Source organism: Bison bison, unplaced genomic scaffold (assembly GCF_000754665.1).
Source record: "Bison bison bison isolate TAMUID 2011002044 unplaced genomic scaffold, Bison_UMD1.0 scf7180017864333, whole genome shotgun sequence".
NCBI classification, from domain to species: Eukaryota; Metazoa; Chordata; class Mammalia; order Artiodactyla; family Bovidae; genus Bison; species Bison bison.
The window spans coordinates 4551290-4567719 of record NW_011494905.1 but is presented as its reverse complement, the minus strand read 5'-3'; the positions used below and the strand labels follow the sequence as shown (position 1 = coordinate 4567719).

The 16430-nt window shown below is 39.6% G+C and overlaps 1 protein-coding gene across 2 annotated transcripts in view; it reads right to left on the bottom strand.

Moving 5' to 3' along the window:
- TPRG1 (tumor protein p63 regulated 1) overlaps positions 1–16430 on the bottom strand; it is a 189789-nt gene that overhangs the window by 108129 nt on the left and 65230 nt on the right. For both annotated transcript variants that reach the window (XM_010853939.1, XM_010853940.1), the window contains exon 3: positions 6033–6124. In XM_010853939.1, the coding sequence (XP_010852241.1) occupies positions 6033–6124 (92 nt within the window). The remainder of the gene's footprint in view (positions 1–6032; positions 6125–16430) is intronic.

Here is a 16430-nt window from a genome sequence, read left to right as displayed (position 1 = left end):
ATTTTTTGTCAAAAACAAATGGAGAATGTTGTATATATTTTCATTTCTCTTTCCAACTGTGAAATATTACTCTGGCCTACTGGTAAATATCCCTTACTTGGCACTTCAATTTTAAAAGAATAATATAAACATCCACACTTGTGTAGCCATTCACAGTTTAAAAGTAACTGTCTAATACTTTACAAAAATTACATGATAACTGAGAAAAATATGAGGAAAAACCTAAGAAAAATTCCATTTAGAGATCATCAAAATTATATAAATTATAGCAATATAATGGCAAGCACATAGAAAGCACTTATCACAAAGTGCAATTTAAGTGCTCAATAAATGTTATCTATTAATATTATAGCAATCATTGACAAAAATGTGCGGAGAAGAGCTGGAATGATATATACCAAAAATTAACAGTGGCTGTGCTTCTTTCAAGAGCAGAGGATTTCTAATTGATTAAAGACTGTACTAAAACAAAATCACTGATTAAAAAAAAAAATGGAAAGCCCATTCAAGCTCACCCAGCTACACTGATCATAAGCAGCAGAGTCAGGAATCAAGCCCAAGTTTTCTGATTCCAAATTCAGGACTCTTTATGACACTAGGCTGCTTCCTTGCCTTTACTTCATTTTATTGTCTGTCTGTCCAACATGGGAGAGCTGGATTTGACTAAAGCCATGGATAAAAACCTACATGGGTTTCAGGAGAGGTAGGCTATGAAACATGCTGAAAGTATTTTCCACGAAGATGAAGAGCAAGAGTTACTTGATCCCAGCCACTAGAGGCAAGTCTTCTCATTCAGGAATAAGAGGAATAAGAACAACAACCCCCACCACCACTTCACACTAATGTGCGTGGAGTGAAGATCCCATCTCTTCCCACCTCCCTAAACACCGCAGTCAAAGACATCTTGAGTACTTTTGACTCAAGAGCCACTTCATTGCCATTGTATCACACTTTTTGAGACTCCATAGAGTGTCAAGTTGTTCTCTTGGGGCTGGCTTAATGGATCATTTCTAAAAGGGTACACACTATTTATTTTGAAAGTCCTTTCCCAGAAGGACCAAGAAAGACAAAGCACAAGGAGGAGATAAAGCTGAGATAAAACATCATCCTGTCTTTATAGCTATAGAGGCTTATAAAGTTCCTGAACCGGCTGAGCTAAAAACTTGAGTCTCACTTGGAGTCTCCTTGCTTCACGCTATGCTAAGTCACTTCAGTTGTGTTCAAGTCTTTGTGACCCTATGCACTGTAGCCCGCCAGGCTCCTCTGTCCATGGATTCTCCAGGCAAGAATACTAGAGTGGGTTGCCATGCCCTCCTATAGGGTGTCTTCCCCACCCAGGGGTCGAACCTATGTCTCTTATGTCTCCTGCACTGGCAGGTGGGTTCTTGACCACTAGGGCCCCCTGGAAAGCCCTTCTTAGGGTATTCTTAATGGTTTCAGCTAACTGGGATCTCGCTGGAGTTGACTGCATTTCTCATTTTTGTTTTGGTCTCCTTTTGGTCTCTTATCCTCCTTGTATTCTCTACCCAAATGCCTTCAAACTTTTGTTTTTTCAATTCTGCTGAATGATACATTTGTATAAATTTAGAACATCACAGAGAAGCTCACCTGAACTAGTTTGAGTGATATCCCCCATAAAATGCCTTGACTGGCTTAATGTTATTTCATGCCCTTATTTCATACATAGATAGACCTTCTGCAGCCTTGCAGCCTCTGTCTGGCATTCATTTTTCCTCAGTCACCTGTCCAGACTTCATCCATTCATCAGTGAAAAGATGACTCTTTTGCCGAATTGGATAACAGTTTTTGAATACTGGAAGAATATAATATTTTCTGAGCCTTTTTTGTGTTATGACAATATCATAGCCACATATACACTTTTAAACTTAATCTGCATCATTAGCATATCCTCGACTACTTTCTTAAGTTTAGACAATTAACAAAACAATAAAATCAAACTCTGATCTCTAGAGTTTGCTTACTTCCATGGTATAATTGCTGCCACCAATTCCAAGCTACCAGCATGACATCCCTGAACATGCAGTTGGTGAAAGATGAGCACACTATCATAAATTATTTCCAGCACACAAGTAGAATAGGTAAAAGTAACCCCAGGTTTCCAGGTCCCACTAGTACTAAAGAATCCACCTGCCAATGCAGGAGATGTTAGGGAGGTGGGTTTGATCCCTGGGTTGGGAAGATCCCCTGGAGGAGGGCATGGCAAACCACTTCAGGATTCTTGCCTGGAAAATCCCATGGACAGAGGAGCCTGGTGGGCTACAGTCCATGGGGTCACACAGAGTCAGACTCGACTTAGCAACTTAAACCACCACCACCTGTACTACTTGGACAGCAAGAAGATCAAACAAGTCAATCCTAAAGGAAATCAACCCTGAATATTCATTGGAAGGACTGATGCTGAAGCTGAAGCTCCAATACTTTGGCCACCTGATGGGAAGAACCAACTCATCAGAAAAGACCCTAATGCTAAGACTGAGGGCAGGAGGAGAAGGGGGAGGCAGAGGATGATACAGTTGAATGGCATCACCAACTCAATGGACATGAAATTGAGCAAACTTAGGGATACAGTGAAGGACAGGGAAGCTTGGTGTGCTGCAGTCCATCAGGTCACAGAGAGTTGGATGCGACTTGGCTATTGAACAACAACCTACACTACATTAAAAGGGTTTTTACTATTCATGATTCTGAAGATGGAATACTGATTTGAAAGCAGACATTCTTTAAACCACTGATAAGCAGCCAAGGATTTTTCATCTCCCCAGAAGAAACTGAAAGTTGATGTACACAAAGCCCAGTCATTTTTGTCACATACAAGTAAGTGTTATGCTTGAAAAGAGTCTTGTGTGGTTGGTAAGGTTGGGGCAATTGGTCTATATTATAGCCCCTGAAACTTATAAGAACGGATGGTCTTATTCCATTAGAAAAACAAGTAAAGGGCACAAGAGTAGCCCTGGGCTCTCACCTCTCTGGGCCCGTGTATTTATACATTTGTTTTGTTTAGTCTTGCTGTTGTTATTTTGGAGGTTTGCTTTTAATGTGATTATTTTTGCTGTTTTTTTTTTTTTTTTTTTTTTTTTTTTTTTTTTTTTTTTTTTTTTTGCTGCACTACAAATGAACAGAAGAGTTAAGTGTGATAAGTCATTCAAAACCTGTATGCATGTCTTTCTTTTGACAAACAACCTCCTATCTTCTGCTTGAACAGTCACAGTGTCTGGGACCTCATTCATTTAGTCCAGATGCCTGAACATCTTTACAACTGACACCTCTTTCCATTACAAGTAGGCAGTCTGATCAAGCTATAAGGATTAACAGGCAAAGGAAAGTAACTGGCAATGTCTTACTCTGGTAGAAATGACTGAAATCAGATCTCTTGAAACTTGCTTTTGATGGAGGGTCATGGGAGAAGTAAAGAATTTTAACAGAGAGGATGACCAAAAAAGAACACAAAATCACTACCATTTAAAAAGGAGAAATGGGTTTCAATGCACACAGGAAGAAAGCCTGACAGCAAATAAGCAAATGTGATGCTTGAAATTCTGCATGCATGGGATACACACATTATTGTTGTCCTTAACATAAATGGATACCACAAAATGAAAGCAAAACAGAAAGCCAGTTGCTGGAAAGTGCTTTCCAATTCTTTGAGCTTCCTATTAGGTTTAGAGCTAGGTACAAAACTTGAGTCTTGGGGGTAAAACTGTTCATATTTATCTGAACACTGCTTGGTTCAGCATCCTAGTTGATATTAAAGCAAGCACACAATAATGGAGATAAGCCTCAACACAGATCACACAATCAGATTTATCTTTGGATAGTTGATATCTACTGGCTACTGTAATCACTAAGCAAAAGCATTCAAACAACTAAAAAAACAGGTCAAATAAAATCAAACAAAATAGGCACTATTAAAGAAAAGAGAGAAATGAGAAAGTCACTCAGTCGTGTCCATCTCTTTGTGATCCCGTGGACTACAGAGTCCATGGAATTCTCTAGGCCAGACTACTGGAGTGGGTAGCCTTTCCCTTCTCCAGGGGATCTTCCCAACCCAGGGATCGAACCCAGGTCTCCCACATTGCAGGCGGATTCTTTACTAGCTGAGCCACAAGGGAAGCCCATTAAAGAAATAACTGATACTATTATTAATATGTAAGAGTTACAGAAACATCCACCACTGAATTTGAAAGACCACATTTGTGCATCTTTTCTTATAAATGAGATACATTGTAGAAATGAATTAGTTAAGTGTTTACCTCTGATGTGACCTTCAGAATTTAAGTAGACACCTATCCTAATCAAGGCAGGCTTTTCATCTGCACAAGTCATACTCTACCCTGCGAATGAGAGGTGGAGAGTGGAAAATAATGATGATAGAGATGGAGATGGATAGATAAAAATAAAAGTAGAGACTACAAATAACAACAAAAATTAACTATTGGCTTAGCAATACTACTGTGAACAGAGAAAGGACACTGATATGCATTGAAAAGTCATATGTGCTGGGGACTTTGCTAAGAATTTTACGTTATCTCATTTAGTCATCCTAACACCTCATCAAGTATATATCATTATCTCTAATTTATATATTAAGACACAAATGCTCAGAAATTGTCAGGTTGGTTTTCAAAATTCATTTTAATTCAAATATTGGAACCCTTTTGAAACAATGATATCATGTGGTGGTCAGACAGATGGAAACAAGTTATTTGGTTCTGCATTTCATTGATTAAGGGATTTATTCTGCTTGCCTGGATGCTTAAACATTCCAGAGTTGCCCTCCTAAAACTTAATCAAAGAAGATGTCCCACCCAGAGGTGAAAGACTAAATGATTCTTCACTCAAGGTATAGAAGTTACTGAACTTTTCTGCTGAAACCTCTGGAGATCATATTACCAAGAAAACTTACTGAACTCTGAAGTGAAATTCTAACTGCATTCTCCTCTTAATGTTATGGATTCTGTAGAAGAAAAGACATGCCTCTTACCCTTATTATGAGTATATTTTACCTATTATTGTAAAGACCATGACATTCCTCATATTTGCCTGGTGGTTTAAGTAAAGGTCACATAGACACTAGAGTTTTGGGGGAGGACAGAAAGGTAACCATCTCCATGCTGTCTTTTGCAATGAAAACCCCTGTAGCTAAGACTAAAACTTGAGAGTGAATAGAGCAGTCAATAAATTGACAAGGATGTAAGTGTTAGATTTGGTTTTTATCCTAACTCTGAACAGGTGGCCTGTCTTTTTTTGGCAGTGGTGGGGAAGGGGTTATATTTATTTATTTTTAAATTTTTATTTTATGTTGGTGTACAGCTGATTAACCATGTGATAGTTTCAGGTATACAGCAAAGTGACTCAGGTATACACATACATGTATGTTCTTTTTCAGCTTCTTTTTTTCTCATTTAGGTTATTATAGAGTATTGAGCAGAATTCCCTGTGCTATACAGTAGGTCCTTGTTGGTTATCTATTTTAATATAGGAGTGTGTATATGCCAATCCCAATCTCCCAGTCTATCCCTTTCTACCAGGTGACCTGTCTTTATCCTACATGATTTTTCCTAGTTTTTTGCTCAAAATTCACATTGTATATGTTGACCTCACCCATCCTCTTTCCCAACCCTCCTTTCCACTGTATCCAGAGTGGGATGGTTAGTAGCATGGTATGATTGGTGAGAGAGTGCTTACAAGAGACAGAGACTGGAACCAAAGAGCTCAATTAGGAGGCTAATGCAATGGTCCTTGTGAGAAATGGTCATGCCCTGAGTTAAGGTACTTGCAATGATAGTTGAGAGAGGCAACTATCTTGGAAAACAGTCATAGAAGTCAAACTTGGTCATAACATCAGCCATGGGGCACCACAAGACTTTACTCTGCAACAGGAGAGTAATTGATGATCTCTCTGTAACCAGAAGAAATTCTTCCAGAAATTCTGGCCATCGCCTATTCTATTATGGTATTGTCAAACAAAAGGCTAGATTTCCATTGCCCTTCACTTAGTCATAATTACTCACTCTGTCAAGAGCCAGAAGCCTTGAATTGTCTCTCCAGAAGTCTTGGTAATATGGCCTTTCAAGTCTTCCATGGCAGTCTCAATGACCCCTGGCTGAGTAGGAAGAAGAAAATACCTAGTTTAGAGAAGCCTGAGTCCCCTTCATGCTTATGATTAGTTACTATATCCCAGCACCACCTCCAGAAAGCTGACCAGGAAAGATAGTTCTTGGAGTAGCCTGTTGGTTGTTGGCACTGCCTGCCAGAGAGCTTAGTCTTGAATTCTGGTATTTACTAAGCTGCTCTCCTTGTCCGAGACAAAAGTGATCCAGGTCCTATAAGCCTTTCATAATCTTACTCTCACTTGTTCAAAGAAATTAGGATCGCTGTTTTCAGAGGGCCAGTTTTTCTGACAAACAAATATGTTTATAATGAAATTCAATGCATTTAGCAATATCTACTTTTTTTTTTTTTATCAAACTTTTCTCTCTTCAAACAGTACATGGCAGTAAAACATAAAAGAAAAACCTTCCAATGTTCTGACTGTAATTCTGGTTCTGGGAAATGAACTTTTTTGTCTCCTTATCTCTCTTTCTTCACCATTCTCCAAGCAGGTATTCCTACTATGAGCCTTCCTCTAGTTTAAAAATCGATTGACGTTCCTTAACAAGAAATTCACTTTCCTAGTGGCTGAGCAGTAAAGAAGCCTCCCTCTAATGCAGGAGACATAGATTCAATCCCTGGGTCCAGAAGATCCCCTGGAGAAGGAAATGGCAGCCGACTCGAGTATTCTTGCCTGGGAAATCCCATGGACAGAGGAGCCTGGTTGGGGAGGGGGGGCGGGCAGGGGTGGCACTGTAGTCCATGGAGTCATAAAGAGCTGGACACAACTTAGTGACTAAAGAAGAAATTCATAGACGCTCAAGCTTAGTGATTCTTAAACTTTAGTGCACATGAGAATCACCTAAAATGTGTTTTTAAAACACAGATTTCTGGGCACTGTCCCCAGAGATTCTGATTCAGTAGTTCCAAGTAGGTGCCTGAGAATTTTCATTTCTATCAAGTTCCTGGGTGATGATATTGGTGTGGGACTCTACTGTAAGAACCATTGTTCTCTAGGCAGTCACTCCCAGCCTTTGTTACTCATCAGAATCACCAGGGGAGCTTTGGAAAATTCTAATGCCAAGGCTGAACACAAGGCCAATTATATCAGATACGCAGTGGGTGGGATCTGCATTACAGTACATCAGGATTTTTAAAAGCATCTTGGGTAACTCCAGTGTATAGAATCACTACAGGTCAGGGCTCATCAATTATAAGCCATTTCATTTTATAGGTGTGGAAACGGGTCTGCATGTGGAAGTAACTTGTCAAGTTCCCTCCGGTAAGAGGTGACTGACAGGAGACAGGAAATCTAGACATTCCACCTCCAGGCAAAGAACACAGTGCTGACCTCATGCCCAACCCTGGAACAAGTATGCTACAAGCTCTCGTATTTTCTCTGTGTAATAGGGATTTATACTAAACACCTAATCTTCCATAAATATTAGCACTCCTAATCCTCCTGGTTTAAGACCTTTCCTAAAAGGAAACAGGGACACTAGCCTGGCCAAGACCCGTTCAAATATACTTTTCTCCCAGAGGTGAGTGGGTTGTAGGATTTGGGGTTGCTTGTTTTCTCAGTCATTGATAAAAGGCTTTAAAAAATGTTGACCACAGAATCCATTGGTTAAGAAAAATCTACATGAGTCCACATGTAAAACATAGGAAAAGAAGTAAAGAATCTGCCTGCAATGTGGGAGACCTGGGTTCAATCCCTGGGTTGGGAAGATCCCCTTAAGAAGGGAAAGGCTACCCATTCCAGTATTCTGGCCTGGAAAATTCCATGGACTGTATAGTCCATGGGGTTGCAAAGAGTCAGACACGACTGAGCGACTTTCACTTTCATACTTTCACTTTTCCCCCTCCCTTCCAATTCATTCCACACAGCCCAAGTCATCCTGGAATTTGCAGGACAACTACTTAGAGTTGGGTGTCCTGGGTTGATATTCCAGATCTGTCATGAACAAATTCTTTGACCTCTAGACAATGATTTACTGTCCTTGGCCTCCATTTCTTTACCTATAAGACAAATGAGTAGACTGGACCAAAGCTTTCCAAGCCAAGCTGATGATCAAAATCTCCTGGAAATCTTTAAGAAAATATAATCACAGCCTTTACACCTAGAGATTCTGATTTCTCAATTTTAACAAGTTTCCTGTTGAATTGGACAGTAAGCCAGTAGACTGAATGATTTCTGACTCTTTTGTCATCCTTTGCTGCTGGTTGAAGGGCTGTCAGAAAGCTAATACAGCACACCAGGCCTGCTGAACCTGGTGTGTCATGAAATCAGTAAGTTCTGGGACATTCATTAAATATGCTTTGTGCTCACATTGACACAAGAGGTTGTATCAGCATCACTGATCCAGTCCCAGGTGGCTCAGATGGTAAAGAATATGCCTGCAATGAGGGAGACCTGGGTTCAATCCCTGGGTTGGGAAGACCCCCTGGAGGAGGGTATGGCAACCCACTCCAGTCTTCTTGCCTGGAGAATCCCCATGGACAGAGGAGCCTGGCAGTCTACAGTCTATGGGGTTGCAAAGAATTGGACATGATAGAGTGACTAAGCACAGCACAGCTGGTAGGACTGGTCTATGTTTCATGGAAATTTCCTGGGATTCTGTGACAATTCTCTCATCGCCCATCCTCAGCTCTCCATGATGCACCCTGACTCTACCAGGCTCGATGGTCAAAGTTCTCTGCAAATGATATTTTCTTTGATGATTCATCATGGCTATTTTTCCTGTCTCTCTTCCTGTATCCATGTAATTTCTTCTTCAAGCTAATATAACTTGGTAGTGAAACTAGTACTTCTCAGAAGAAAAAAAAATTAGAAATAGAATTGAAAAATAATGAAATAATAGCGAAATAAGCATTTTGTTTAATGCTTTTATACCAGGCACTTTGCCAAAAATATGTAAAGACAAATAAAAGAATGTATAAATTTTCAAAACTTTCCTTGTCTTTTCTATGAAAGGCAATCAGCAAAATCCATCAAAATGATCTATCCTTTGATCCACACATTCCATTTCTATGAAGTTATACTACTGACCCTCTTGCATATGTACAAAATGACATATGCAAAGTTTCCTCTGCAGCCTGGTTTGTGGATAGCAAAAACTTGGAAACCATGCAAAAGTCTAGGAATAGGAGACTCGTTAGGTATATCATGGGATACATACATGCAATGAAATATGATAAATATGTAAAAAATGAAGAAACATACTATGAAGCAAGGGTAAATATGTCATCATTTGTGTAAAAAGGGAGGAATGGATAAGAATAAGTATTTTTGTTCGTACACACCTAAAGTCACTCTAGAAAGATACACAGAAAAGGTTAACAGGCGTCCCCTACAGGTAGGGAAGGAACGTGATGGTGGACACAGTGTATAGAGGTGTTGTTTTACTACTCATCCCTGTGTGGATGTTCAACTCTTTTCTACCCTATGGACTGTAGTCCACCAGGCTCCTCTGTCCATGAGATTTCCCAGGCAAGGATACTGGAGTGGGATGCCATTTCCTACTCCAGGGGTCTTCCCAACCCAGGGATCAAATCCACATCCTCCTGTACTGAGCCTCCTGCATTTTGGGTGGATTCTTTATTGCTGAGCCACCAGGGAAGCCCACTGTTTTACTATACACCTTTTCAAAAGTTAAAGGTTAAAAGTAAAGTGGATTCTTTAGAGAACAGTTTGGAAATCTCTGAAATCCTGTCTGGGTACTCACTGCCTTAGTTCTCACCTTCAGTAGAAACATCGATCACGCCTTTATGGAACAGTTATGCATCGTGTCCTGATAAAGTATTTTACTCTTCTCCATTTGTTACTCATGGTTACTATGATACATTAACTTCAGCCATTTAGTGTCAAAAATACAATAAAGTGTGTGAACCTTTTGACTTGTGTCCAGGCCAAGGCTTTTTTTTAAATCTCAGCCTTTCTGGTTGCTATGAGACCCTCGCCAAGTCACCTTGTCATTCCACAAATCAGTCTACATGCATTTGTTAGATAGATGAGATACCATTAACTGTAGCAGCTGTTTGGAAATGCCCAAAACATTGATAACATTGAATAATAAAAGATTCTATTATCATTCTTCTTGTTAATACTAAATAGAAGGGAAACCTTTATACCAGGATCAGGGGATCAGATGATTATTGCAGTGGAACAATTAGCTCTGAGACTCCTTGCAGCCTGAGACTCAAAGGAAAGAATATTGGAATGATATGTACTCATCATCTGATCAAATAAAGCTTAGCAAGAGAGTACACATACATTTCTGATTATAAATTTTAAGAAAAAAATCATTAGGGGGATCCTTATTTTTAAGTCACTACATGACATAATGAACAATAGCTTCTCTGATGTCCAGCCCTAAATAGTTTCAGTCAAAACAAATGTGCTGAGGAAAGTTCAAGGACATAAGTATTTGTTGTTGAACTTATTTTATATTGGAGTAGAGCTGATTAACAATGCTGCAATAGTTTTAGGTACACAGCAGAGTGACTCAGCCATGCATATACAGACATATGTATTTGTCTCCTTGCATTTCCTTGAGCTAGACTAGCCTGGGAGTCAATTGTCACACAAACAATATTCATGTCTGCTATTAATATTTTCCCTTGTAATGGACACTTTAGCCAGACAGTGAGAAGAAAGGACAGAGCAGAAAAGAGTGCTCCTAGGGACTTAGACACAGTCAGCTCTCTCTTGCGGGTGTCATCGTCCTCAGAAAGGGTTTGCTTTGTGATACATTCATAAGGTAAGAAACTAGTTCTGAATTGGACCTGATTTGTAAAGCCCAGGCAAATTTGTCTCTCTCTGAAAATGAAAGAAATGCTTCTTATCTCGTAATTGTTAAGGATCTATGCTCAGATAGAAACATCAACTTTTATTACCATCTTCAAAGCATTTCAGTGTAAGGAGGGGAATCCAGAAACCTTCTGCCCAGTGAGATATATAATTTCTAAGCCAGAGGGAAGCTCACACAGACAATAACAATACAACTAATATATTTAGTTGTTCCCAGTATAAGAGCAAGACACAGGGAAGCCTATAGTAAGAGAAGAGGGAAAAGGAGAGAGTATGAAAGCCAAATTAGTGTCATGAAGGCAATGACATCTTGCCACACAATGGGAAGTCCCGAACCTGCTTATTAAAGTCTCGTTCCTCACAATAGAACACAGGCTATAAAAAGGCCACGGGGAACCATTAATTAAATATTAAAAGATCAAATAGTTTTAGTCCCATTAGTTTGTATGTAATTTACATTCTCAAGTATAAATTTAGAGATAATTCCCCATCTCTAATCGCTTTCAACTTTCTGATAAGGTATGTGCAAATATAGAGTCCTACAGGGAGTTTAAATATATCTTTCCCCATGCAGATCAAGTATTGTTCCTTTCATAAGAAGTTGCTTTTGAATATCACTCTCTACAACTAAAGTGATTATCATAATATACTTCAAGTTATTAGCCTTGAGGGGTACTTTTGTGGAGAGAAGGCAGTAGGCCATTTTTAGACATGTCTAAGCAATAATAGCAAATGAACAAAAATAGGAGGAAAAGGTTATCCAAGCAGACTGATAGCAACTGGTTCAGACCCTCATTATGTGACTGCTCATTCACGGTCCAAGGTCAGAGACAGTGGAGAGGTGGCACAAAGTGCCAGGAATCCTGGGTTCCAGGCCTGCCATGGCCCCTAAGCTGCCAGAGAAGAGACGTCACATCAGTTCTGTGTGTCCTAGGGGTAGGATTAGATATTCTCTGAGGCCCTTCCTGGCTCGAAGCAAGAATGTTGCTAAGCCACATCAGAAGGGCAAAGTTGCAGTAAATAAACACTTGTCTGGAAGACTAAGGAAATAACGCAACAACTCAGAGTGACCCATAAAATAACATAAGAGGTTCAAGGGACCAGATTAACTTGTTTTATGACCAGATATTGAGAGATGTGATCTAATACACAATGTTATGGTGCTAAAGATGCCTCTTGTTTGCTTTAAATTATCTTATATTTCCATATCCAACTTGAAACTCATATAATTGATCCTCCTCTTATTAGAGCATTAGGTGTCCACACCTGGCAGCTAAGAAATTGAGTCCATCTGCCTCAGTGAGCCAAGGAATAACTTTCCCTTCCAAGTTAAAAGATATGAACAAAAAGCAGCCTAAATATACAGCAAAACTTAAATAAATTGTATTACGTTTCCATGATACTTCTCTGGTGGCTCAAATGGTAAAGGATTTGCCTGCAACTCAGGCTATCTGGGTTCAATCCCTGGGTTGGGAAGATCTCCTCAAGAAGGGAATGACTACCCATGCCAGTATTCTTGCCTAGAGAATCCCCAGGACAAAGGAGCCTGGTAGGCTACACTCCATGGGGCTGCAAAGAGTCAGACATAACTGAGCACCTGAGCATACACAACAGATGTAACCCTATGTTTTGCACAATAAAATGTACATGTAAGAAAAAAGTAAGAAAGGATATTCACCAAAATGTATAAAAGCATATTTATATATTTTCTTTAACTTTGAGCTGTGGAATTATAAACCACCTCCAGTGAAATTACTTTAAAACCTAAAATGCAAGGCCAAAAAATTTGTCTACTCAGTCTTACTGCTCTTCTGCATTTGCCACATAGCCTTAAAACTCTTACACTGTAATAAATTGATTTCTTTTAAAATCACTGCTTGGGATCAAGAACTATGAATGGGAACTGGGAAACATCAACTCTAAACCCAGCTTTGGTTCTTATTAGCTTCTTGGGCAAGTCAGCGTGCACTAAGTGTTAGGACTTCCGGTGAGCCTCTGCCCCTCTCTGGGTCTTAGTTGCCACTAAAAATGAGAGCGTTGACTAGCAACTTGGTGTTCAAAGTGTGATCTGTGGACAGAAAGCATGAGTATTTCCATAGAGTGCATATAAATGCAGAATCTAAGGCCTCATCCCAGACCTACTGAATCAGACCAATATTCTAACAAGCTTTCCAGGTAATCTGTTTGCATGATAAAGCTGAGAAGCACCACACCGGATCATCACTGGACTAGAGCTCTTTTCAGCTCCAAGAAGTGATACCTTGTGATGTGATTAATGTTTCATAGGTCTGAGTCATTCATAGTTCTGGTCTGATTTAATTACCCCTTGAGAAAATGAGTTAGCTTCCTTCATTTAAACCTCTCTGCTGCTCCAGACCCTATAGGTCTACATTTATACCTTACTTTAGAGGTCATGGTGAGGTCATGGGCATCTTAATGCCATTTCTTATTACCACTTACAGAAATGTGAATGCCAAATTAACCAAAAAAAAAAAAAAGAGGAAGAAAGTATTTAGAATAGCAAGAGATGCTGTTTATGAAATGTTAATAGATGTGTCTTACACTGTATTAAGAACCCTTTAAAAAGTAGCTTATTTAAACTCTCAGATAAAACTGACATTTTATCCATACTTTGAAGAGAAGAAATTTATACATACATACACACCACACACACATATCTCCTTCCATTTCCTCATCTACCACCACATCAACAGATCTGTGGTTTACAAGGTAGTAAAACCATATCATTCCTTTATTTATTCAAGCTAATATTTATCATTGTTTCAGTAGAACCAACAATCTCATTTTCATTATCCTAGAATGCATTAAAGCACATTCATTATACTCGTGTGCTAAAAAAAAGAAAAAAAAGAAACCAAGAAGAAAAAAAAGTAATAAAACCTCTTCATATTTTGTCTCTTAGTCTGAAGGAAAGTGAATGCTGACTGCCTTGGGAATGTAGCCCTCACACTCACCTCCTAAAGAGTCCTTGTGTCTACTTCAGACTCACTGACAAAATTAGAAGAAGGTTTTCCTTCCCAGGCTCTTGAGAACTTAAAGTTGATTTCTATACACCTGGTGGAAAAGATGTTCTTCACATGAATCAGAGTCAGTAATAGAAAACCTTTACTAAAACATCCTAAGTTCAATTGTACTTTATGGTAGAAAGACCACCGGACTTAGAAGATACAGAGCCTAGCTACAGGTCTTACACTAATATCATACGACTTAGTCACTTAACTCCTCTGAAGCTTCTGTGCATTACTCCTAAAACAAGACTGATAAGCCTTTCTCTGCCTACCTCACAGTGCTGCTCCAGGGGACTGTCTCTTATAAGCTACACAGAGCCACACAAATAAAAGCATCATGTAAACAAATAAATAAAAGCTCTGTTGTAACTTTACAGGAATTTACAGAATCCTTGTAAACCACAGATCTGTGTCAGTTTAGCTGAGCTGCAACTACACTTTCTAGAATTCCCTTTCTTGTCTGCTTCCAACTTAGTGTTGGCCACAACAGACATTTGTGTCAGACTTCAAAGGTAGAAGTGAAACATCAGTCGTGTTCTTGCTGAAGATCAGGGCAGGCCAATCAGACCCCGTTGTTCAGAGCTGCTGACCTCTTGTTTGTTTGATGGCATGAAAGGGAGTGGGGGAAGCCCCTGGACCTATAGCTTCTTTTGTTACAGTCAGACTTCCTCCCTCAGATCCTCCTTCCCTGAACTGAGTAAGTGTGCAGCTCACTCGGTGGAGAATACTGGCTTTTCCTGAAAATGACTCACATCTTCAAATCCAAACTTGGTGGGAGAGCAGCACAGGTTCCATTTTTCTGTGGTGAGTGCTGCCGGATCAAAAGGAGTTCTAATTCGTCCATGTAGGTTCCCCTGTTCCCTAGTTCTACTGCACAACGGCCAGTTGGTTGATGTATAACGCCTCCAGACCCATCAACAGATGCAAAGACAACAGCTTTGCATAGATTTCTCAGGTAGCTCTCTTAACTATACCAGCTTCCAATGATACATTTATTATTCCATATCATTCATCACTGTTCCTCTCTCATCTAACCCTGATAGATACATCATCACTATCAAAAAAAATGGACATTCTAAGGGATGCTTTGATTTTTATCCCAGATATATCTTACAACTAAACTTTGCATATTCAAAAAAGTTACCATGCTTTGGAAAACAAGCCATTTGCTTTACATATACAAAAACACACAAACACACACATAATAAGGAACATGCCAGCAATTTGCATATATGAGTCACTGGATATAGCTAAGACTCACTGAATATAGGTAATGTGGATATATGTTTTCAAACACACACACACACATATACACACACACTGAGTCTCTTTAGTTACAACTTTATCTTAACCAAAGATTAACTTTAAAAGCTAGAACATCCAAGTTCATTAATTAAAACATTATAAATAGCCTCAAACTCTTAGCCACCACTTATTTAGGAAGTTGAGTTGAAAAAAAAAATGTCAGTAAAGAGATGCTCCAGGTACATGTGAAAATTCAGGTGGTCTCTGCTGCCACAGTGTACAATCCGCAGTTTAGCCTCTAATTGTTTATAGCCTATGAGCTCACTGCTAGTGTGTTGACAAGAAAGTTAAAGGATTGGTAAAAGGAATGATGCTAAAGCTGAAACTCCAGTACTTTGGCCACCTCATGCAAAGAGTTGACTCATTGGAAAAGACTCTGATGCTGGGAGGGATTGGGGGCAGGAGGAGAAGGGGACGACAGAGGATGAGATGGCTAGATGGCATCACTGATACGATGGACGTGAGTCTGAGTGAACTCCGGGAGTTGGTGAGGGACAGGGAGGCCTGGCGTGCTGCGATTCATGGGGTCACAAAGAGTCAGACACAACTGAGTGACTGATCTGATCTGATCTGAAAGCAGATCTATAAACAGGAAGGAGAATTCAAGACAGAGGAAGGTACTAGAAACCAAGGATGTTTCTACTCGATCCAAACGTGAGAAGTCGGAAATATTTTTAACATTTGGATATATAAACACCACCCTCATTATGCACCCATCTATTTACTCCCCAGCTTTGATGCACAGGGAAGAAACTGAGTTCCAGACTGCAACTCTATATTTGGAATGAAGTGCCTGCCCTACACTCTACTACCAGCATGCCCTGTATACCCTTGAGGTTCAGGTATTCTCAGCAATGCTTTCTATTCCATCACTCATGTCTTTTCCTAACATAGAGCAAATAACTCCCTCTGGGCTCCCAGCTTTATATTCTTCTAGCAAGTCTGGTTTTCTCTTCATGGAGCATTAACTTATTGAGGTCAGGTTTAGCAGGAATACAAAACTGAGGAGCCAAAGACCCACGGAAACTGGAGGACCTGCTTCTCTGGTGGTCAAAATAGACCCATAACTTCTCTGAAATTCAGATCCTTCACCTGTAACTTTAAGATAAGGATGCCTTCTTCACAGTTATTGTAGCTATTACATGAGATAACAAATGTGAAAACTGTTGATAAAA